Source organism: Convolutriloba macropyga, unplaced genomic scaffold (assembly GCF_964194025.1).
Source record: "Convolutriloba macropyga unplaced genomic scaffold, txConMacr16.3 SCAFFOLD_1987, whole genome shotgun sequence".
Taxonomy (NCBI): domain Eukaryota; kingdom Metazoa; phylum Xenacoelomorpha; order Acoela; family Convolutidae; genus Convolutriloba; species Convolutriloba macropyga.
The window spans coordinates 13,336-36,635 of record NW_027451624.1 but is presented as its reverse complement, the minus strand read 5'-3'; the positions used below and the strand labels follow the sequence as shown (position 1 = coordinate 36,635).

The 23,300-nt window shown below is 32.8% G+C and overlaps 1 protein-coding gene across 4 annotated transcripts; it reads left to right on the top strand.

Annotated features, from left to right (window-relative positions):
* Window positions 1-326: 326 nt before the first annotated feature.
* LOC142356851 (uncharacterized) lies at window positions 327-21,824 on the top strand. 4 transcript variants are annotated; one of them, XM_075408626.1, is made up of 4 exons: window positions 327-428; window positions 1,037-1,299; window positions 11,131-11,431; window positions 20,756-21,824. In XM_075408626.1, exons 2-4 carry the CDS (start codon window positions 1,239-1,241, stop codon window positions 21,678-21,680), a joined length of 1,287 nt encoding a protein of 428 aa, XP_075264741.1. In that variant the 5' UTR covers window positions 327-428; window positions 1,037-1,238; the 3' UTR covers window positions 21,681-21,824. The 4 variants fall into 4 exon arrangements, with proteins under 4 accessions (XP_075264741.1, XP_075264742.1, XP_075264740.1 ...); XM_075408627.1 differs by having other exon boundaries at window positions 336-486; window positions 1,151-1,299; XM_075408625.1 differs by having other exon boundaries at window positions 336-486.
* The last annotated feature ends 1,476 nt before the right edge of the window (window positions 21,825-23,300 follow it).

Sequence of the window (23,300 nt, the reverse complement as noted above, 5' to 3'; positions counted from 1 at the left end):
ATATTAACTCTCATGAGTGGTTTAAGTATGGACGAATTATTTGACGAGCAGTATTTTTAGCAGAGTCTTCGAGTCGTTTTCACAATTCTTCCGTCTATGTTTTTTTATTCTGTCTCCGTATTGCTATTGCAGATATACATCAAGCCCTTTTATTCAGACGATAGCTGTTTCAGGAATTTGCTCCAAGTATTTGCTCAAATCTGTGCTCTAGTTTTGGGTAAATATGTTGAACATATTTAAGGTTTCGTCCAAAATATCAGCCATGTTTGGCTTCAACAGATTTGTTTGAATTGTTACGCGAACTCTTGCTCAGATCAGAACAGCCATTACGCAAAACGGTTATAATAGTCCTGAATTTAGTTCATATTACAAATCTCACTATTCATATTTCAATATATTTTTGGGAAATCTTTTCCATCCTACTATCGGTTTTGTTTAATTTCTGTGTCATAATTTCTGTGTCATAATATCTGTGTCATAATAGGGGTGAATAGAATTATTATTATTATTAGAATTATTATTATTATTAAAAAGCAGACACCTTTCTGGGTACCCCTGTCGACCGAATTAAACATACTTCTTTTTAAAATTCTCTGTTAGTGTTTTTTTACGATTATTAAAAAAAACATTGAGTTTTCGAAAGTTTTACTTCATGAAGCTTTTATAGGAAAGTTGTAATTTTATAGCTTTTTAAATTTTGAGGGCAACCCTGGTATGTTCCTTTTGATATTGTGAACTTAATTTTGCCTAGTAAAGATATAGTCCCATAAAAGCTCTATATTACATACAATTCTAACCGCTTTTATAGATCAATTGTTTTGGGTAAAAATAGACAAAAAGAAAATAGCGCACGATCTCTTCACAAGTTATCTTAGCTCGCGAGGATTTTTAATTAGTTTCGACATCAAAAGAGTTGTAAAATTTCAAAGTAAATCAAACACATTTCAACAAAAAAAGGGAAATTTATAGGGTTTTGAAATTAGATCTCTTTCACCTTTTATAGTCTGAACAAATCACGTTTTCCTTTCTTTCCCAGAACGTTGCAACACGCTGACATTTACTGCAATCACCAAAGATAGAACAAAAATGCCCAATTTTATTCCCATTAAAATCTGAAGTTTCTCTAATCACCCAATTTGAATTCAATTAGACTGGGATTAATTAAAATTTGAGAGGAAGCTTTGAGTGGAATTAGTTCGGACTGATTTGAATTTACCCACTTTCTAATTTGGGCAAAAATGAATGAAGAGTATTTCGAGCACTGTGGTTTTAACTGGACAGCTACAATCGAGAAAATGGGTGAGTTCTGTTTTGCTTCTACTCAAATTAATTATTTCAACATTGCTTGTATATATGCGAGTTCAGTTTTTTCAGATAATTTTTGCCAGTATGGAAAAAATAATCAGAAAAATCGAAAAAAAAGTTTGAAAAAAATAGAAAAAAAGAAAAAATAGAAAAAAAGAAAAAAATCGAATTGTTATGAAAGCAACCAATTAATTATTTGTTGGTTTTTATATCTAAGTTGGAAACTGACGTTCTCTAGTTAAACAGATTTTGGTTTAAATAAGACAGCAGTTTCCAATAATAATAATACTTGTTTTGAATAACACAGATAACAACGATTTTTTTTAAATTATTGCGTACTTATTCAATTTTGCTGGATCCTAATACCAATTCGTTTGTCTAGTATATGTCAACATCTTGATTAACAGTTCGAAAGAGCAACAGTTTCAACAAATGCAGGGTTATTGAATGAAAAAAAACGAACACTCAAATTATGTTCATTGATAAAGGAAAAAAATTAAAAATTTGATGTTTTTTTAAATTTTCAGAATTGAAAATTACTCAATCTTATACGTGATTCATTTCTCTGTCAGTTTATTTACAATTCAAAAAAAAATTTTCTCCTATAATACAAACAAGGAAGCTCGGTAATGTGCCTCCGCAGATAATATTCCAACACAGCTTATCCACGTTTCGATTTGATAGTCTACCAGATGAAGAAGAGATAGAAAACTTCCAAAAAATTCACACATCGTTCAACAAACAACTAAATGAAAATATTAATGCTAGGAGAGGGGGCCGATTAGAATCGCCATTATTGAGAGTGCTGCACGATATATACATAAAAAAAACAATTGCAATTATCAGTTGGAACCAAGGCTCGATGTCTATAACAATGAAATTGGAATAAGAAAAAATTTCAACCAAACATGCTAACCAGTACTTCATTAAAAAAGATATGAGACCCGGTAACAGGTCGACAACGACGAGCAAAAAATGCAAAGTTCAAAAAGACGCAGTTAATCTTGGAAACAACAAAATACAAATTGATTCAAACCAGACTATATCATCGGGGCTCATTAAAAACGTCACTTCATACCTCACAGGAAGCACATGAGACCTGTCATTATCCATAATATGTCAGACGACTACAAAAAGGACGGCAAAAAAACCAGAAAAAATAAATTCAATTTAACAAGAAAGTAGGGTTGCAATCGTTAATACCATAAGCTATTCGTGAAGAACCTTAAATATATTCAATTGCGCATTTTTTCAACGCCAATTGGGCCAATCCATTAGTGTGAATAATGTGGCAAGGAAAAAACACAACAATGGGGAAATATAAAAAAAGCAGACAGTTTATATGAAAATGCGTAGTGTCAAAGCCAAAAAACCATTCGACGATTATAAAACCAAAGTTAAGATGGGATTTTGGTCACTAGAAGGAAAGAAGAAACACCCTCTTAATACAAGAAACTATCTAATAAAATATGACAGAAACAATACAAAATGACAAATTTCAAAAATTCAATTTTTTTTTGTTTCTTCATAATTTCAAACGAACCATGATTTTTTATTTTAGAGCAAAAACGGGTTAACTTGTCAACAATAATGAGACCAGTTTGGTTTTTGCTTTAGTGAGATCGAATCATGAGACTCCAAGAAAAACAACAAATAAGGGCAGAACTTAAAATTTCTTAAACATTTTAACGAAGCCACAGTGTTGAAGCCGTTAAAACTACAAGACATTGGAAACCATTAACAAGTTTAAATTGACAAACAGGGGTTTGATGTTTCTACTTGGTTCTCTTTCAATTTTTAATGCGTCTTCTTTGTAAAGGTTCTTCGTGACAAAGACAGCAAAAGAACCAAAAACAATGGAAAGTATTGAAAACTCACAAAAAGCACACAGGACACAATTTTAAGCTGTTAAGACATTAGTCAAAACATAATCAACAGCAAGCAAATTGTTTGCAGCAACAAAAATATTTGAGTTCTGTAACAGATGGGACTAAGTGAGTTTTTGAGGACAGTGAGAACAAAAATTGGGAAGTACAAAAACTATTTCACTTGAAAAAAATTTGTGAGAGTCATTGAAATCGTTAGAAACAAGTTTTAATCACTAAATATAATCACCCAAAGAAACAGAGATGCAATTAAGTTTCTGTCTGTCAAGTTCATTTGCACAAAAAACAAATAGAGACGACAAATAGAGGCAAAAACAATAAAATACCATAAAGTTTTTTAGATAAGGGTTTTTGGTGCCCCTAACATAATAACCTACTCACTGACTTCATAAAAAATTGCTATTTGTGAATTTTGATGCAAATTGATTGTTAATTTTTTTTGTTTTGAAAACAGAACAAAAACCTAAAATATAGGAAAAAATACAAGAAATCACAAATATTTCCAACGAAGCTACTATTTAAATATAAAAGCACCATAGAGAGTACAATGTTTTTCAAATGTTAAAAGTTTTGTCCTATATGAAACTACTGAAACTAAACTACGTTAGGACAGAAATATGATCAAGAGAATTTGAAATACCTGAATTTTTTACTGACAATTTCTTCAAAAAATTATATTTTCAGTTTCATAACAGCAAATATAATTAAATTAAACATCAAACAGAAATAAATAACGACTGAGAGCTTTGTAAAGGTTAATCTACAGCTCAAAAAGGGCCCAATTGAATCTCTGATTAATAAGACAAAGTAAGGAGGCCGCAAAAAGAATGAAAAACGTAGGCAAAACAAAAAAAACAATTAAAAATTACGAAGGCACAATGTCAAACAAAATTTTGCTTTTCTCTGAAGACCTTATATACATTTATTTGGCTTTATTTTTATTGCGAAAATGCTCTGTAATTACTGTGGTCTAAATTTGAGACAATTCTGGCCAGTAGTTAGCATAAAAAAATCAAAACCGCAGAAAAAAATTTTTGAAAAAGACCGTGCCCAAATGTAATCCGAATAGTTATTGAATAAAAGAATCCATGATGAGTCCAAGCGTAGCCCTGGGTTTTGCTGCGCCTCCAACGAAAGAATTAAATATTTCATTTGTCTGCAAAATAGATCAATTATAAAAAGAAACGTTTCAATAATCCAAAAAGGAAATTTTGCATTTTGTATAATTATTGAAATAATATTTTGAATGTTTGGGAAAATTTCTATTCCAGACGACTCCTAAAAAGAACAAAAGTACCACCAAATTCTTCGCATTTTCAAAGATTGTGGCTGCAGATGTAGGTCTATACTTCTGGCATATTTATAGAAAGTGAGACGTAGAAGCTTATTTGGCGCCATTTTTGATTAAAAAGAAACCTAAATTCAAAAAAACTACAAAAACATAAACAAAGAGACAGAGATAAAACCAATCGGAAAGTCTCAAGTCTCCCCTGTCCCGAAAATTGAGATAAATAACATTGCTATTGAAAGTTTTTGAAATTTTTAGCAACAATTGACGAAAATTTTGACAAAAATAAGGAAAAGGAGAATGAAAACAACGGAATTTTGTCTACTATTCACAAAGTTTAAACCTCAATAACTCATTGTAAAAAAAGAAAACAAATAAATCTTTTTATTCAGAAATTTACGCTGTACGGGCTTTCTAGTTATAGCATTATCAACTCTGGACTATGAATATATCTATCGGCCGAAAATGACTGTAGAAAAACCATTTGAGTATGTTGTTCCTCACCCCAGTGGGTCGGAACAATTATATTTCTCTGAAAAATAGTTTTTCTCTGAATTCATAATAAACATTTATTTGCCCTTATTTCGTTTTAAATATACTCTGTCAGTAATGCAGCCTTGATTTGAAATAATTCTAGTCAGTAATTAACATAAAAAATCAAAATTTCAAATGTTTTTTAAAAAAGACCTTTGCCAAATGTAATCCGATTATTTATAAATTATAAAAATTCAAGATGAGTCCAAATCTAGTTTTGAGTTTACTGCGCGTCCAACGGAAACAATTAAATAATCCATATGCCAGCAAAATAGATCAATTTGAAAAAGAAACATTTCATGAAGCCAAAAAGTATGTACTTTATGTAATTATTGAAGTAATTTTTTCGAAAAATCGGCAAATTTCCATACAACTATTAAAGGGAACAAAATTACAAACAGATTTTTTGGATTTTCACAGGCTGTGACAGCAGATGTTAATAACTGGTTTCTTACCACCGACATCATCAAATATCATGAGTTTTTTATATCTTCCGGTAGTTTTTTCGGTTGGGGTAATTCTTTTATATCTTTAATAAAACCAATATCTTTATACTCTAAATCATCATATTGATTACCATTAGGACCAATGATATTTTATCTATCAAATTCTATATTTTTCAAAAGTAGATAATTCAAAAAAATCGTTTTTCCACATTCACTAGGACCAGATATAATACATCTGAAGTTTTCCGGGAATGTGCTATTAACGATTATATTCTTATTATTTATCCATGAGTGTAGAATATCATTAACATCAATTAATAAATTAGATGGGGAACCAAGACCGGAGGGAGATCCTTACACCAAAATTACTTCCCCCCCCCCACATCCACATTGTGAGCAGAGTTTATCTCTTTGTTTGGTTTTATTAAATATATTTGTATATTTATGGCTCTCTGATCAAACTCTCTCATCACTATTACTATAGGTATCATCTGATAGTGAGGGTAATAGTTTGTCATTTTTGTGGGACTTCGTCCATGTTTCATCATTGATTTTGTCATTGACATCTGCGAAGGGGCTTCGCCCTTGGTTCCCCAAGCAGGCCCCCTGATTGTCATTGACATCTGCGAAGCAGGTTCCCTGATTGACATTGACATCTGCGGAGCAGGTTCCCTGATTGACATTGTCATCGTCATTGCCATTGACATTACCATTGAAAATGTCTTTGCCATTAACATAGACATTGTCATTGAAATTACTATCTGCGAAGCAAGTTCCCTGATTGATATTGTCATCGTCATTAACTTCAACTTTACCTTTAGCTTTTTAACCCAAAAACTTTTTTTATACCTCTGGAAATTTAACTTAATTAACTAGAGTTTTCAATGCACTCTTTATTCTATAACCATTATCAGAAAGATAGATCATGTATAAACAATATGCCTCACAATAAGATTCATTATATTCCTGTATTCTTTAATCAGACCCTAGATCAATATATTCTCTTAGGAATAATGGTGGAGTCTCAACGCCTTACCACCTCTATTTCTTATAACTAGAACCCAATGAGTGCCATCAGTTGGGTCTAGATTTACTATAGCATTAAAGTTAGAATCATTGATGATTACGGGAGTCTCATCTCACATTACTATCTCAATTGGAGTTAGAATTATATCTTTATAAATCTTCTGTTTCGATATAACTCATAGCTTTATTGTCAATACCAAACTTATTAATGAATTCCTCAAAAGTTAGTGTAAGCATTTCTTTATAATAAATAATGCATAATTATAACTCTAATTATAAGTCTAATTATAACTCTAAATATAAGTCTAATTATAACTCTAATTATAAGTCTAATTATAGGTCTAATTATAACTCTAACTATAAGTCTAATTATAAGTCTCATTATCAGCCTAATTATAAATCTAATTATAAGTCTAATTATAAGTCTAATTGTAACTCTAATTATAAGTCTATTTATAACTCTAATTATAAGTACAATTATATGTCTAATTATAACTCTAATTATAAGTCTAATTATAAGTGTCATTATCAGCCCAATTATAAACCTAACTGTAAGTCTAATTATAAGTCTAATTATAAGTCTAATTATAAGTCTAAATGTAAGTCTAATTATAAGTCTATATTTCATATATAAAAAATGGAGACGGGTCCTACAATATTTATACTTGCATTCATACCATTGTAATTTTTATGTATATATATATATATATATATATATATATATATAGTGAGTTGCCAAGTAAATACACAAACTTGAAGAAAGCTTTGAAGAGTTTATGATTAAAAGTTTTGTTAGATTGAATTTGAAAAGGCATCATTGCATACTATTGTTAATGGTGCCTACTGGTAGAGGTAAGACTTATTTTGTTAGACAATACTTGAAGTTGTATCAGGGAACCTGCTTCGCAGATCAGCAAAGCTGGTTCGCAGATCAGGGAACCTGCTTCACAGATCAGGATCAGGAACGGGAGCAGAAGCAGGAACGGGAACAGAAGCAGGAACAAGATAATGAGCAGGATTATGAGCAAAAGCAAAAGCAAAAGCAAATGGTTGAACACAATTGGAGGTCTATATTCATAATATGTAAAGATGAAAAGGATTGGATTGATCCTGAGACTGGCAAGCCCTATGCTGGATTTGATATGGGTGATATAAATTTGATCGCAATGAAAAATATACTCAAATTCAAAAATAGTGTATTTGTTCTTGATGATATGGGTGATAAGTTTAATATGGATATAGCTTTTTATTTTACAGAAGGAAGAAATAAAAATATTCAATTGATTGTAATTTGTCATTAACCAGCTCAGATAAATAATATGGCTAGAATGAATTGTGATACTATTTATATAACAACTTATAATGGAGCTGATCTTTTTCAAAATATTAATACAACATACAATTGCAAACATGACTTCCATGGTATAAATCAAGAATTAAATAATAGTTATTATAATTATACGGATGGGACAGCTGATGCACTTCGTTATGGTATGATTAATTATAATAAGAAAGAGGAAACTTTATTATTATTGATAAAAATATAACTATGGTATATGACTCAAGAGTTGGTTTCCTAGGCTTGAAAGCTCTTAGTTTAAAAGATGAATTAGAGAGTAACGATGTAAATAAAATCATAGATTATATTAAAGCACTAATGAATAGTGCTACAGACAGAAATACTACAAATAAAGTTAACTATATATTATACTTTAATAAACTTCTTAATTCAAGAGGTATTAAGAATCAGATTGATGTTCTAACCAAAAGAAAAGCTTATTGCTAATGTGGTTAAGTAAGGGGGGAGTATATCAATGGGTATAGGTATACTCATGTGGATATGTAATACTATAAACCTTGACCCGACAGTAAAAAACTGCAGCACGAGTGGCAACACATGCAAGCCTTTTGACAAAAATAGAACGAGCTCACTAATGAATTTGGGTTATGGGACGGAGTCCAAGTTTCACAATGGTGAAGACTTAGACCATGAACAGAAATGTCATGAGTCTTCGTTCGTGTTGGGGGTATACAAGAAGAGTATATTGATCAGGGAAGTTGCTTCGTTGATGAAGAGACTAAAACTTTAAACAGAAAAGGTATAACTGTTTTAAGTGATCTACATAAAAATAATCAAAAATTTAAAGATGAAATTATAAATTTTAGAGATAAAACTGAATTGAATGTTGATCAAATTTTAGATACAAGATTTAAATATAATACTCTTAAAAAATTAGGTAGGGAAAATCTAAAAGAGTGTGTCCAGTCTAAAGATTATACTAGAAGTTTAATTAAAATTATAACTAGTTATAAATAATTGTACAAAGATATAAAAGCTATAATAAATAATAATATAAATATATTAATTTTAAGTTTGATTAGATATAAGAGATTATAGTCATAAGATAATATAATTTGAAATTTAAAATTTGAAATTTGAACTATTAAAAATAATTAATGATTGAAACAGCAGCATGTTTAGAGTGTGATTATTAATGTGGATCCCCTATTTATTTATCTTTCCATTATAAAACGAAACATAAGGATAAAATTAGTAAGTGTGCATGTGGGGATGATATATTGAAAGGTATTTGTTTGAATAAAGGCCGTTCAAAGGCTAGGGGAATTGCTTCAAAATGCTCAAGTTCTAGTTCTAGTTCTAGCTTTAGCTTTAGCCCTAGCTCTTTTTCTAATCTGCGAAGCAGTTGGGGGACCAAGGGCGAAGCCCCTTTCACTGATTCTAATTCTGATACTGTTTCTAACTCTAATTCCGATTCCAGCTCTAACTCTGACCCTACTTCTAACTCTATTTTTACTTCTAACCTTAAGCCGACTGCTAACTTTACTTCTAACTCGAGTCATACTTCTAGTTTTACTAATAATAAAATTGATTTAACAAATAAAGTTTGTAATAGATGTGGCGTTGCAAAACAATTAACATCTTTTAATAAAAAAAGCTAAATGTAAAGAATGTAATTCAACAAAGGTGAGGTGTGAATATTGTTCACAATATTTAGTTTTACTGGGATAAAGGGTCATATAAAAAAAGCTCATAAAGATATAGATTTTCCCGGAGGTGTTTATTCAACTAAAGAATTAGAGTCTACTAAAAAAATGAAACCTGTTAATGAATTTTTTAAATCTAATTTAATAGATGGCGAAGCATGGTCGAAGACCCATAAGTCTGATTCAATAGATAAGTCTAATCAAATAGATGGCGAAGCGTGCTCGAAGACCCATAAGTTTAATGAAACTGAATATTATAAATCTTATCTTATACTCGCTAAATCAAAAGCTAAGGGTATAGATATAGATAAATTATTAGAAGAATAGATTGCCATATTTTTTTAATTATTATTTAGCATTAGTATTAGCATTAACATTAGTATTATTATAAATGTAAAGTAAATTATAATATAATATGATATAATATAAAATACTTCAATATAATATAATATAATATGATATAATATAGAATAATATGATATATTATGGTATAATATTATAAAATTTTAGAAAAAATTAAATAATACACATAGATCACATAAAGCACATAAGGAGGCGAATTATTTAAGTAGAAAGTGAATGTGGTATATGTGGAGAGTGAGTAGTATGTGGGTATTGCGGATTATGACTTATTTTTTGCCTCATTTTTATTTTTAGTTGTGCCTATAGAAGTGGATAAAACAGGGCTTCCAGTTAGCAGGACAATTTGGTCTATTCCCCCGAATTCCCGAGGGGGAATATGCTAAATTGGGCTGGTGGCTGGAAGCCCTGTTTTATCCACTACTGATCACTCCCCTCCACCTCCACCATACCATACCAAGTGCGGCTGGCCTTATTAAGCCCAAACTTTCAACTCCCTCTCCTGACTTTTGAGAGCAATTCTTCCTAACACTCGCTTCTATTTGGTCAAATATATGAGCAAACGATATTGCAGATTTGATATCAATAAAATTTTCCTCTTTGGAAACTGTCCAACTATTTAAAAAAAACCGATTTTTTTTAAGCAGAAAATGATTATTTATGGCCAATTTTTGAATTGAGTTGGCATACAATTGCAAATGAGAGTAAAATTGAAGACACAAAATTTATCGTAGCAAGACGGCGAGCTATCGCTTTTGTTTTCGTTTCAAACATCAGATTTTAATAGTTTTTTCCGCGATCTATTGACTTTTTGCAACAATGAAAAATTAAATAATGGATTCAATAAAGACGAAATAATTGTTGAACCTACAATTTTGCTCTACCCAAGTCGATCGAACCATAGTCGACCAATAACTTTTTTGGTTGATTCGTGGTCAACCCCGACCATCAAGTGGTTGATCATCATATTCTTTTCATACCCAATGATTTTCAACCGCAGCCTGTTCATCCAATTATCGACAATGGTACATAGGTACATCCTATATGATTTGTTGGCCTTCAAAAATCGGATCTTTTCCGTTTGTGCCACCCCCCCCCCCCCCAAGCTTAGTGGGTGCATATTATTTGCACCCCCAGATGCACGTGCCACACTGTTACATAATGATTTACTATGTAACGGCTCGTGCACTGAAACTGGAGGGGGGCGCATAACCTACTTGGGGGGGGGGGGGTGGGGAGGGGTACAAACGGAAAAGATCCGTTTTTTCTTTTGTTTCAGATAGATCAGATCTGTGGGCAATAACAACAGTTGCAATTTTGCTGCCAGTAATTCCCATCTCTATCATCTCCAACACGTTACTAATCATAGTCTTAATCAGAACTGGACATATTAAGAAACGATCTTGCTTTCTGGCTACAAATTTGGCATTTATCGACTTGTTTTGTACGATCTTCATTGGGTTTTCAGAGCTCTATTATGTCGCGAGGCACAGCCATTTCTTGGGAATGATCGGATGTAAAATTACGGCGTCAGCTTACACCTTGTATTTTTCAGGCACGACATTGCTTATGGTTTTCAGGTAAAGGTTTCCACGTTCATGAGCGTTTTAAGTTATAATTGAATAAAACATTGAACAAATTTACAATTACAGTCCGCGGTTGCTGGGTACAAGTTTGTACCACAATAAGGCGAGTTAATTTACTCTGATCAATGAGTTTTTAATATCTAAAATCTTTTCATTAGATTTTATCTTGGCAATTGGGCGAGTGCGTTTCGAAACGGATTTGCCTTATTCTTCGTTTTTTGTCGCTTTTGAATAACTGATAGCATATAAGAAAAATAAGAATGTTGCTCATATCTATTATGAAAAGAAAGAAAATCCGAGCCGAATTTGGATTAAAGTAATAAAGTAATTATTAAAATCCTTTTTGGTAAAATAGAAGTGGATATTCTTAAAGCCAATGCTTAAATGGCTGCGGCTGTTACACCAATCCAATCATAATTACAAGGCCATAAAAAGCTCGAAAACTTTATCTGCCCTGAAATTAGGAGAAAACGAATCTGAATTTTTCAAAAAAAGCGTCAGAGTTGTTCATTTCAGCATAACTCCGAAAGTTAAAAGTGAGAAAGCACATGCGCTAACTTCGAGCTAATTTCACAAATCCAGATCAAGCTTTGGCGGGTAATTTACACTATTTATATAAGCTGATTTACTACGTATATTTGCCACCCATAACCAAACAACACCAAATTGATATTCAATACAGCTGCGTATTCTGTTTGCCCCTCTAACCTCAACAATAGGTTATGGGCCCAGAAAACTGACAAGTGAGACAAGACAAGAGAAAGGGTGGCCTGCCTGTTTGACAGAGTGACAAAAAAGGACAGAGAGAGTGACAAAGAGGGACAGAGAATGAGAGGGTGTCTTGGTCAAAAAAATTGTCAAAGACAGAGAAAGAAAAGGAGAGAGAAAGACAGGGAGAAAGACACAGAAAGAAAGAGTGAGAGAGAGAGAGAGACAAAGAGAGAGAGAGAGAGAGAGAGAGAGAGATACAGGGAGAAAATGAGAGAAGACAGTGAGAGAGAAAAAGGGTCAAACTTTGAAACTGTTGACTTATTGAATTAATTTTATGCTTGGTATTTATAGAGTTAAAGATTCCAGCGCGCGTCAAAGCTTGTGATTTAACAAAAAAAGGTCGATTGAAACAAAAATTAAAAGGTCGACTAAAAGAATCGGTTTCTTAAAAAATGGCGAATCGGTCTGTAAAACAGATTGAAATTGTAAAAGCGATTTTGGTCAGAGTCCCTGCAGGGCTTGTAAAATTTTGTACATCATTCGAAACATATGAAAACCTGCAATATGGTTGAAAATAGTAACAACATAGTAAAACATGATGCATAGAAAGCTTGCTTGAAGAATTTTGCGAAAGTTGGCCCATGCTTAAGAGAAAAGTTTAAGCTAGTGTTTGAGAAGTTATCTGGAGGATCCATCCTCATCGTGCATAGTCGCAGTGGGGGAATCAGTGGCTTTATTTGTCAATGTCTACTCCAACTTTGTCAAAGATACTAAATTCTCAAACAAAATGGGTCATCTTTTATACTAAGTAGACAGATTTTCTCATATAGCTTTTGAAAAGCACTGCTTTAAAAAAAATTTAGTTGTATAATGACGAATTTTTGCAGACTCTGCGTTGTTATAAAAAAGTTTCAAGTAAAGGTCCAAAGGTTTCTTAAATAAAGACTGTCTGGTGGTCAATGGTTTCTCTTTTAAAAGACGTTTATAACTTCGTGTTTTTCCAAAACCTAAAATACTGTTGCTTTTAAAATTAGGATGAAATTAGTTTTGTTGAAGGGAAAATAGAAAACTTGTTAAGGTCTGAATAAAGAAAGACCTTTTTGGTGTTCTTTAATTTAGTGGTTTGAGATGTTTGTTCGATAGAGTGTAAGGATAGATTTAATATTAAAAATTTAATTTTACCTTCAAAATTTAATTTCAATTTTTCTTAACACACAACAATAGCTCTCCTTTTAAACATGAATAGCAAAACAATTGATAAGCTTTTTTTAGCGGTAAAGAAGAAGACTTTATTTATTTTTCTGAACAGTTTGAGGCACGAATGTATGTTTTGAAGTTGAATAAATTTCTTGACGGCACTGTAGTATATAGGGAGTTTATACCTACGCTGAGGGGACGACCTTCACAGGAGCAAATTGATGCGGCCAATAGAAAGAGAAAAGAGATTTTTGAGGAAAAAAGGATTGCGATTTGGTATGAACTTGTTCAGTGCCTCGACACGAAGTCAGTTTTTTTGCGACTATATAGGGGAAAAGGATCTGAAGCTTGGAGCGTGTTGTGTAAGAGGTTTAAAATTTTTGAGAGGCCGCGTTTACAAAAATTAATATATGATTTAATAAATTTGAGAAAAAGCAATAACGAAAGCATAGTAGACTATATTACTAGAGCCGAGGGCATGCAGTTAAACCTTTCCGAAGTCAATGAGTCCATAAGTGAAAAATGTTTGACTCGATACTTTTGAAGGGACTTCCTCGTGATTTTGAAAGTTCTTGTACTCTGGTAAAATATGGTCGAGATAAAACCTTGGATGAAATAAAACGTGAATTGATAAATTTTGAAAGTGAGAAACGCAACGACAAAAATACACCGAAATCAAAATCCGTTTTCCTTACCAATGATTGAACTTGTTTTAATTGTCACAAGAGGGGGCATATTGCAAAATTTTGTCCTGCACAACAATCGCAACCTATCAAAGAAAAACCTATATCAAGAAAATTTTGTTTTAAGTGCAAAATTTGGACATATTGCCAAAAAAAGTTTCACTCACAAAAAATTTGAATCCCATGCAATGAAATATGAACGACAAAATATTTCGAAAGAAAGTCAAAGTTTAATTTCGGAAGAAGAAGAAGAGAAAAGTTTTAGCGTTTTCTCGAGTGAGAATTGTAATGAACATCAAGATTTTATCATTGACTCTGGCGCAACAAACTACATGATCAAAGATAAAAGTAATATTGCTAACCTGGATGAAAATTTTTCAGGCATAATTCACAATGCCAACAAAACGCACTCCGCAATGTTAGGAAAAGTGGCTGTTGAGTTTTTCGCTAAGAATAGCAATGAAGAATTGAAAAAGTTGTTTTAAAAGATGCATTATTTGTACGTGAAAACTCAAAAAACTTAGTTTCTGTTTCAAAACTTAGAGAAGCGGGTGTTGATGTTTCTTTCGGTGAAAAACTTAAACTTGTTTTTTATAAAGTCTTGTTTCCTTTTGAAGTTGAAAAAGGATTGTTTGTGTGTAAAATTTTTCCCTGTTCTAATGAAAATTGCTTTAATGTTGACAGATTACAAATGTGGCATGCAAAGATTGGACATAACAATTTATCTGATTTGAAACGTCTGCCAGAAGTTGTTGAGGGTATGAAAATAAATGATTCCAAAAATTGAGTATTGTGAACTTTGTGAGTAAAATAAGTCGAAAAAACAGTCTGTTCCCAAAGATTGCATGACAAGAGCGAAATAAATTTTGGACATTGTGCTTACAGATGTCTTAGGAAAAATTTTTCCTGATGCTGTTGATGGCCACTGTTATGCCATTGGATTTGTAGATAGCTTCAGTCGTTCCTCAAAAGTTTACTTCATGAAAACAAGAGACGAGGTCTTGGATAAGTTTAAGCAGTTTTGTGCTGATGTTAGAAAACCAGGAACTTTAGTTTCTGATAGAGGTGGAGAGTACATTTCAAATGAGTTTAAGCGCTATTTTAGGAACCAAGGAATTCGTTTTGAAGACTCCGCTCCATATACTCCACAAGAAAATGGAAAAATTGAAAGAATTTTGGGAATTTCTGTTGCTATGGCTCGCTGTTTCTTAGACAACGCTTGCTTGGACAAAAAATATTGGACGTATGCCTTGAACATGGCTTTTTACATCAAAAACATGTTTTTTCTCAGCTCTTGAGAAAACACCATTTGAAATGATGTACAATGAAAAACCTAAATTATATTTCGTCAATCTTTTTGGTTGTGTGGCATTTATGCTTATTGAAAAACCATTTCGCAAAAAATTAGATCAAACCTCAAAAAAGAGAATTTTTCTTGGGAATTCCGATAATAGTAAATGTTTTTTGATTGTGTTTGAAGACGGAAAAGGAGAACTGAAAGTCCGAAAGTCATGAAACGTAAGATTTAATGAAAAGAAATTTTAATTTAAACAGAAGAAAACACAAAAGTTAGTCTAAGACATTGATAACGATTCAAATGAAGTTTCTATTTTGAGTCAACTGACTATCGATCCTTTGCGACCACAAAATGTTGACGGGGCTTTGCAAATTCCAAATCAGTTTGAAGCAATGAAAAATGAGTTAGACTCTTCGATTGAAAACAATGTTTGGTCCTAATTGGAAAGTGATAAAAAACCAGTAGGAAACAGATGGAATTTTGCTTTGAAATGCGGTCCTGATGGTGATATATGTCGCTATAAAGCTCGTTTTGTTGCAGAAGGTTTCAGCCAAGTTTTCGGAAACGATTTTTATGAAACATACTCACCTACAGCTAGACTTTCAACTATTTGAACTTTGATGTCTCTGGCTATTTCTAACGATTATCAATTAAAACAAATGGACAAAAAAACTGCTTATCTACATGATCCGATTGAAGAAGATGTAGTCATCAAACAAGCTGAAGGTTTTGAACTGTTGGATGAAAATGGAAAAACATTTGTTTGTAAATTAAAAAAGAGCTTGTATGGTTTGAAACAATCTGGGAGAAACTGGTTTTTGACTTTGAAGGTTTTCTTGATTACACTAATATTTGTTAACTCATTTTATGACGAATGTTGGTTTACAAAAAAGCAGGATGAAAAAATAATTGGTTTCCTTTGCTTGTGGGTAGATGACTTAATAGTTTGTAGCATTTCTGAAAATTTTTTTGATTTGTTTTACGCTGAGGTTTCCAAGAGGTTTCAAATTAGTGATTATTCAGATTTGACGTGGTTTTTAGGAATGAAAATTGAGAGGACTTTATCGGAAATAAAAATTAGCTAAAAGAAATACATAGCAAAAATTTTAGAGAAATTCAAAATGAACAATTGTAGGCCAATTGGCACACCATTAGAAGAAATTAGTAAACTTTCAAAAAATGATTGTCTTCAGGAGGGGAGTGAGGAGCAACTTAGAATGAGCAAAACCAATTTCCGAAGTTTGATAGGTTGTCTTAACTATTTAGCTTTGCCGAGCAGACTCGATACTTGTTTTGCAGCTAATGCTCTAAGTTCGTTTGTTGAAAATCCCGGAGAAGTTCATTGGAAAGCAGCCAAGCGTGTTCTTAGATACTTAAGAGGAACAATCAATCGGACTTTAACTTTCCGTAAGACTCAGATTCTGGATTTGTTAAATTTTTCTGATGCCGATTAGGCAGGGAACATAGATAACAGGAGGAATACTTCAGGTTTTTGTTTTAAGTTAATGAGTCGTCTGGAGCAATAAGTTGGTGTTGTAAAGCCCAAAAGACTGTAGCAACATCAACTGCTGAAGCAGAATTTAACTGTGTTGTTGAGGCGAGTAAAAAAGCCATCCACCTAAGTGGAATCCTAGATAACTTAGGAATTTTTTATAAACTACCTCTGAAAATTTTTGCCGACAATCAAGCCTGTATTGCATTAAGTAAACATTCTATGCATCATGGAAAAACTAAACATTTTCCCATAAAACTGCACTTTGTGAGAGAACTAGTAGAAAACCAGAAACTTGAACTGTCATATTTGACTACAGAAAACTTGCCTGCAGATATTCTGACAAAATCGCTTGGAATAAGAAAACACTCACATTTTTGTACATATCTTCTTGGTGAAAACCTAGCTCGAGGAGATGTTTCAGCATGACTCCGAAAGTTAAAATTGAGAAAGCACATGCGCTAACTTCGAGCTAACTTCACACATCCAGGTCAAGCTTTGGCGGGTAATTTACACTATTTATATAAGCTGATTTACTACGTATATTTGCCACCCATAATCAAACAACACTAAATTGATATTCAAAACAGCGTATTCTGCGAGCCCCTCTAACCTCACCAATAGTTCACATCCGGTCTGGCAGCGCAATTGACACTAATTTGGTTTGATCTAGAAGCTGAAAAAAATATAAAGAGAAACTGATTCACAGGCTCGCAATATGATCGAAAAAACGAAAGCAGAAGCATTGACCGGTCAATCAGTAAAATTAGAGCCCACTGATTTTTAGAATTGGATTAATCGGAGTTTGATCGAATCAGATTGGCAAGTTTACCATTCTTAATAATAAATTTTGAATGTTAACTCTTTAAGATTCATAGATCGTATTCGTGCCTGTGGAGTATTAAAAGGTATATATATATATATATATATATATATATATATATATATATATATATATATATACATATATATATATATATATATATATATATATATTCCCATTTTCTGTTTTTACGGACTGACATCGCAAATGACCCTGAACAGATTTTTCCAGACTGTTCTTTCTCATTAAATCTTGCTGAGACTAGAGTAGCTACGTTTAGTGCAATCCTGATACAAATCATATTCTGATTGCTGCCCAGACGTCGGCCTTCAGAAACTTTTCTCAGACAAAATCAAATCAATTTCAAAAATTGAGTGAGCCGCCATTTTGTTTATGGTTAGCAATGTTAGCCCCAAACGGCTTGATTTAAAATTTTTTCATAAAATATCCATAAGACACAAACTGCGCAATGACATCACAATTCACAATTTTGTTCTCTGTCTCTGCCTTCTTGCAGTCTCATTAAATCATCATACCTCTAAAAATGACATACATTGCACAAACCATACTTGTTTATCGTAAGCTCGCAAGAGCTTCTGGTCACTCTTTTGCGCGCTTTTAACCGCCCGGACTTACCTTCCATTGCAAATCAGCACTGAATCATCATATTTTCATGAAGTTTCTTTCACCTCCAACTTTTCTGATCATGACACTATTTGTGATGATCATGACACTATTCAGAACATGTTTCTGCTTTTGCAGATTTCAGTTTGATTTTTAGCCAGACCTTTGGCTGTGAAGCATGATTTATAACCTGATCTTTGGTTGTGGAGCATGATTTATAACCTGACCTTTGGTTGTGAAGCATGATTTATAACCTGACCTTTGGCTGTGAATCATGATTTATAACCTGACCTTTGGTTGTGAAGCATGATTTATAATCTGACCTTTGGTTGTGAAGCATGATTTATAACCTGACCCTTGGCTGTTAAGCATGATTTATAACCTGATGTTTGGCTGTGAAGGACGATTTATAACCAGACCATTGGTTGTTAAGCATGATTTATAACCTGATCTTTGGTTGTGAAGCATGATTTATAACCAGACCTTTGGTTGTGAAGCATGATTTATAACCTGACCTTTGGCTGTGAATCATGATTTATAACCTGACCTTTGGTTGTGAAGCTTGATTTACAACCTGACCTTTGGTTGTGAAGCATGATTTATAACCTGACCCTTGGCTGTTAAGCATGACTTATAACCTGATGTTTGGCTGTGAAGGACAAATTATAACCAGACCTTTGGCTGTGAAGCATGATTTATAACCTGAGCTTTGGTTGTGAAGCATGATTTATAAGCGCATCTTTGCCTGCAAAGCATGATTTATACGGTTGCAAACTAAATGAGCTGATATTTTAGATTCGAGCGTCTACATCTTCAGCAGACATGTCGTCAACATTAAAGTTTTCCAAGTTCGGTCGGCTTGGGTTTTCGCGTTTTGTTAAAAATTACGTTGATATTCCTCCTTCGCTTCAAAAATATGGAGTAGCAAGATCTCTGAAGAAACAGCAATTAACTTATGCTAAACAAAAAAATCAGATTAATAAAATACTGGAACTTTAATGAATTTGAACTCTCAACATAACCACGATGCTCAACTTGACAACTATTTCATTTAACAATAACTATAAGTAATGCACTTCGATATTTCCTTCAACTATCACATATGCCCGCCATCTCGCTATGCTATCTTTCCTTCCCTCTCTTGTTCATATACACAATTGCTCTTGTGGTTAAGTTGGCCGTATTTCAAAGGACTAAATGGCATAAAAAGAAAGTAAGAAAGAAAGAAAGAAAGAAAGAAAGAAAGAAAGAAAGAAAGAAAGAAAGAAAGAAAGAAAGGCGTATTGACTAAATGGCATATTTGATGACACGTAATTGATGACATCTCATGCCACCAAAATTTTCATTTCAGCTCAGTTCAAAAATTTATTTTCTAATTTCGATATTCTGTACATTATGAAAAGAACAGTATTACCATTGTATTTACAGTATGACATTAATCAAACAAAGGTACGTTTGTAAATGGTGCTTCTGAGGCAAAGGTACGTTTATAAATGGTGCTTTAGATGCAAAGCTAAGTTTGTAAATGGTGCTTCTGATGAATAGGTACGTTTATATATGATGCTTTAGGTGCAAAGGTACGTTTATAAATCATTCTTAACAGACAAAGGTCAGGTTATAAATCATGATTCACAGAGAACGGTCCAGAAATAAACCATGCTGCGCAAATTGTTGTTTGTCTGCACATACGCTTGGCATTTGGAAATCGATCTTTGTAGTTGATGTAAAATGGATAAGTACTGGAAACAATTGAAATACAATGATTCAGCCCTGAAATGCTTTGGGACCACATTCCGGGCTCATCTGACTTTCTTGCATTTGAAATCACCTGTGATAAGAATTTTATGCAGTTTAAATTTGCTTTGATTGCATTTTTTGCGCTCAAAGTAGGCGTTTGTCACACAGTACTGAAAAACCATTAATGATCAGATTGTCTATTCCTACGCTCAAGATTTGCTCTTTTTTCAGATTGATGATAACTTTTTCAGAAATTGTTTCGGTCGTTTACATTCAGCAAGGTTCTTATTAGAAATTAATATTGTGCAAATAAACAATTTAAAATATTGTTTTCATTTTTTGGTCGGAAAAGTCTAGTCGGTTCAATTTAAAGTTTTTCGACTAGTTTTTCGAAGTTTTTCGACACAGAGACGTCCACCTTTTAATTTAAATCAATTCAATTTTCTTAACGTACTTTTTTTGAAAACGAAGTGTAAATTACAACTATTTTTCATTAAAATGGTAAACAATTGAAAATCTTAGAAATAGAGATAGATAATTGATAACCAAGATTTAATAATAACAAGTGTAATTTATGATAAGTTATCGCTCTTATTTCAACAGTTTGACTAGGGTTCCCTCTTAATTGATATGTGCCATTAGTCTCATTTTTAGTTTCATAAGGACTGTATTTCTGAACTCAACAACCATCAAACAATTTTTTTTATACTCAAAATTGTCTAAGAGTGGAAACTTTTCCCATTTTAATTCCCAGCTCTTTCGAACGATACTATCATGCAATGTTGCTGAACGAACCTCTGAAAAACTGGAAAATGAAACTGCTCGTCATATTAGTTTACTCGTACATAATTGGCTTAATTACTCTGACTATAATTGGATCTGAATTCGAGGATGGAATTTGCATGTACGAAATATACTTTTTTGGCGTCGTTACAGAGCTTACTAAACTTTTCCATATAATCACTGGTTTCGCAATTCCGGGCGTCATTTTAGGGTTTGTCTTCTATAAAGTTCACAAGTTCTTACAAGCCGATGCGTTGAAATATAGGGTTGAAAAACCGACCAAAACTGTTCACAATTCAACTCAGAATAAAAATGCTACAAAAACGACAAGCTCTTCAAATCAAATAACTGTACAGCAAATTGAAGGCTTGCGACGAAATACGAATGCTTTGAACACTTCGGGCGCACTTGCAACTCGAAATCGCATTTTCTACATTTTAGCTTTATCTGTTGCATCTTTTTATATTTGCGAATTGCTTTATGTTATATTCGGTTTGTGGAAACTAGTAGCCGAGTTAACATTTACGTGTATTTATCCAGTTGATAGCCAATTTGTTCAAACTTTATCAATTCTTGCATACCCTATTTTAATTGTTAATTGCGCTATTAATCCGAATATCTATCTAATCTTGTCGCGAAGATTCCGAAGTGAAATCAAAAGCATGGCTGTACTGTTCGTTGAAAAGTTTCGAAATCGGGATTTTGGGTCAAATCGTCGAAATGGACATGTATTTTCAGCTACTGGGCAAACTCAACTTACGACAACCAGACAAAATTTTGGTTCAAATTTCCGACCAAACAACAATAGAAACGCGTTTTATCGAGAGGTTGGCGGGACTAGAAGAAATAACGTGAACAAAAACTTAGTCGTTAACTACAGAATTTCGAAAGCATGATTTTTATACAACAAGAAAAAGACATAAAAAAACAGCAAAAAATGGTTACGGAATTACGTTTTATTAATGCTATTGAGTTTGATGATCAGACTATGCATGGCGAGCGTCTACCGGTACCGATACTAAATTTACTAGTTTTTTAAAAACCAGATTTAACTTTTCCTTTGTTAATACATTCTGCGTGTGTACTTTCGCATTTCGCGGACCAAAAGGGGGTGCTTCTTATGGAAATTGCAGTCAGTGGTTTTCACTTTTGAGCTGAAAGTTGAAAAGTGAAAACTGCTTTTCATCTCAAAATTTTACAGAAGCGCAATCCGCAAAATTTCAGAATTGCAGTATAATTCTTCATTTAGTAATCTTAAAAAATTAAATCTTAAAAATGAATTGAGGGTTAAAAGGATTACAATTTTGTGAAATGTCCTTGCAGCAGAACACAACTGCTTTTCACAACAGATCTCGGCACCTGAAAGCGCGAGCGACTCTCTTTTTAAGTACATTTTTTTGGTACTGGTAGACATAATGTGGGCAAAGTTAAATATTATGAGGTCTAACCAGTTGCAGTTCTCTCTTAAGAAAGTAATTCGTCTCAAGTTTCCGAGAATGAGTATTTGGATCCTTTCTGCCGGCCCCCCACGGCCGAGGACGATTACGAACATCCTTTAGCGGTAGAAACAAGCAAACAAGTGGTTTCATTAGTAAACTTTTTTAAAGAATTAGACGTAAACGTTGTACAGCCAACACAGGTTTTTATAGATAATGAAGCTTCAATTGTTTTACGTAAACAATTTACAATTTTTTCTGCCAGCGCCTTCCCCCCGCTTAGTTCTTCACCGCCCATTATACATGTTCAAACATACTGTTAAAGTTAAGTAAGTTTATATATGAACTTATATGAACAATATCGCAAACTCGCAAACATATATGAACAATGCAAATGTCGCTCTTACAATTAGCAAAATCTTGAGTTTCCTTTATTGAGGGTTGGGGGGTGCTAAAACTGGCCTTCTATCTGGAAAAGGTTCTTCGGTCGCAAATGATTAGAGCTTCAAATCAATTATATGAATTTTAGCCTATGCAATTTGCATTTGTGTGTATTTCATTTGTTAGACTATTTTTAGATCAACTATGGCAACGATAAACTTAGCATGAAATATCAAACTTAATGATAATGTTATCAAAGAAAATAGCTGGGTTGAACAAGCACGGGATAATCCTCAGTTGTATTTTAAAAGAATATTGCAAATGATCATTTAAGAGATGCCGGCGATTCTTTATTCTAAGAGAAATAAAAATGAAAAAGCAAAGAAGTATTTTGGAAACGTGTATTTTGTCTCTATCAAAGAACTAAAAAAAATGATAGATGTCAAGATATAAGCATTCTGGAGCTCGCTGTTTGAGTAATGATTCACAGAGAATGGAATGAAAGTGAAGCCCCCATGAATTGAAAAATTTTATAGGATTAGAAAGATCACAGGCTCAGTAATTTTTAATTCTGAGAGATCAGACTGAGTGGACAAATTTAGGCTAATCTAAATACAAACAGTTTCTTCACGGACCAATTTTTGGCTCAAAAGTCTCTGACATTTGTCCAGTTTTATGCAATTTTCTGGAGCTGGTAGT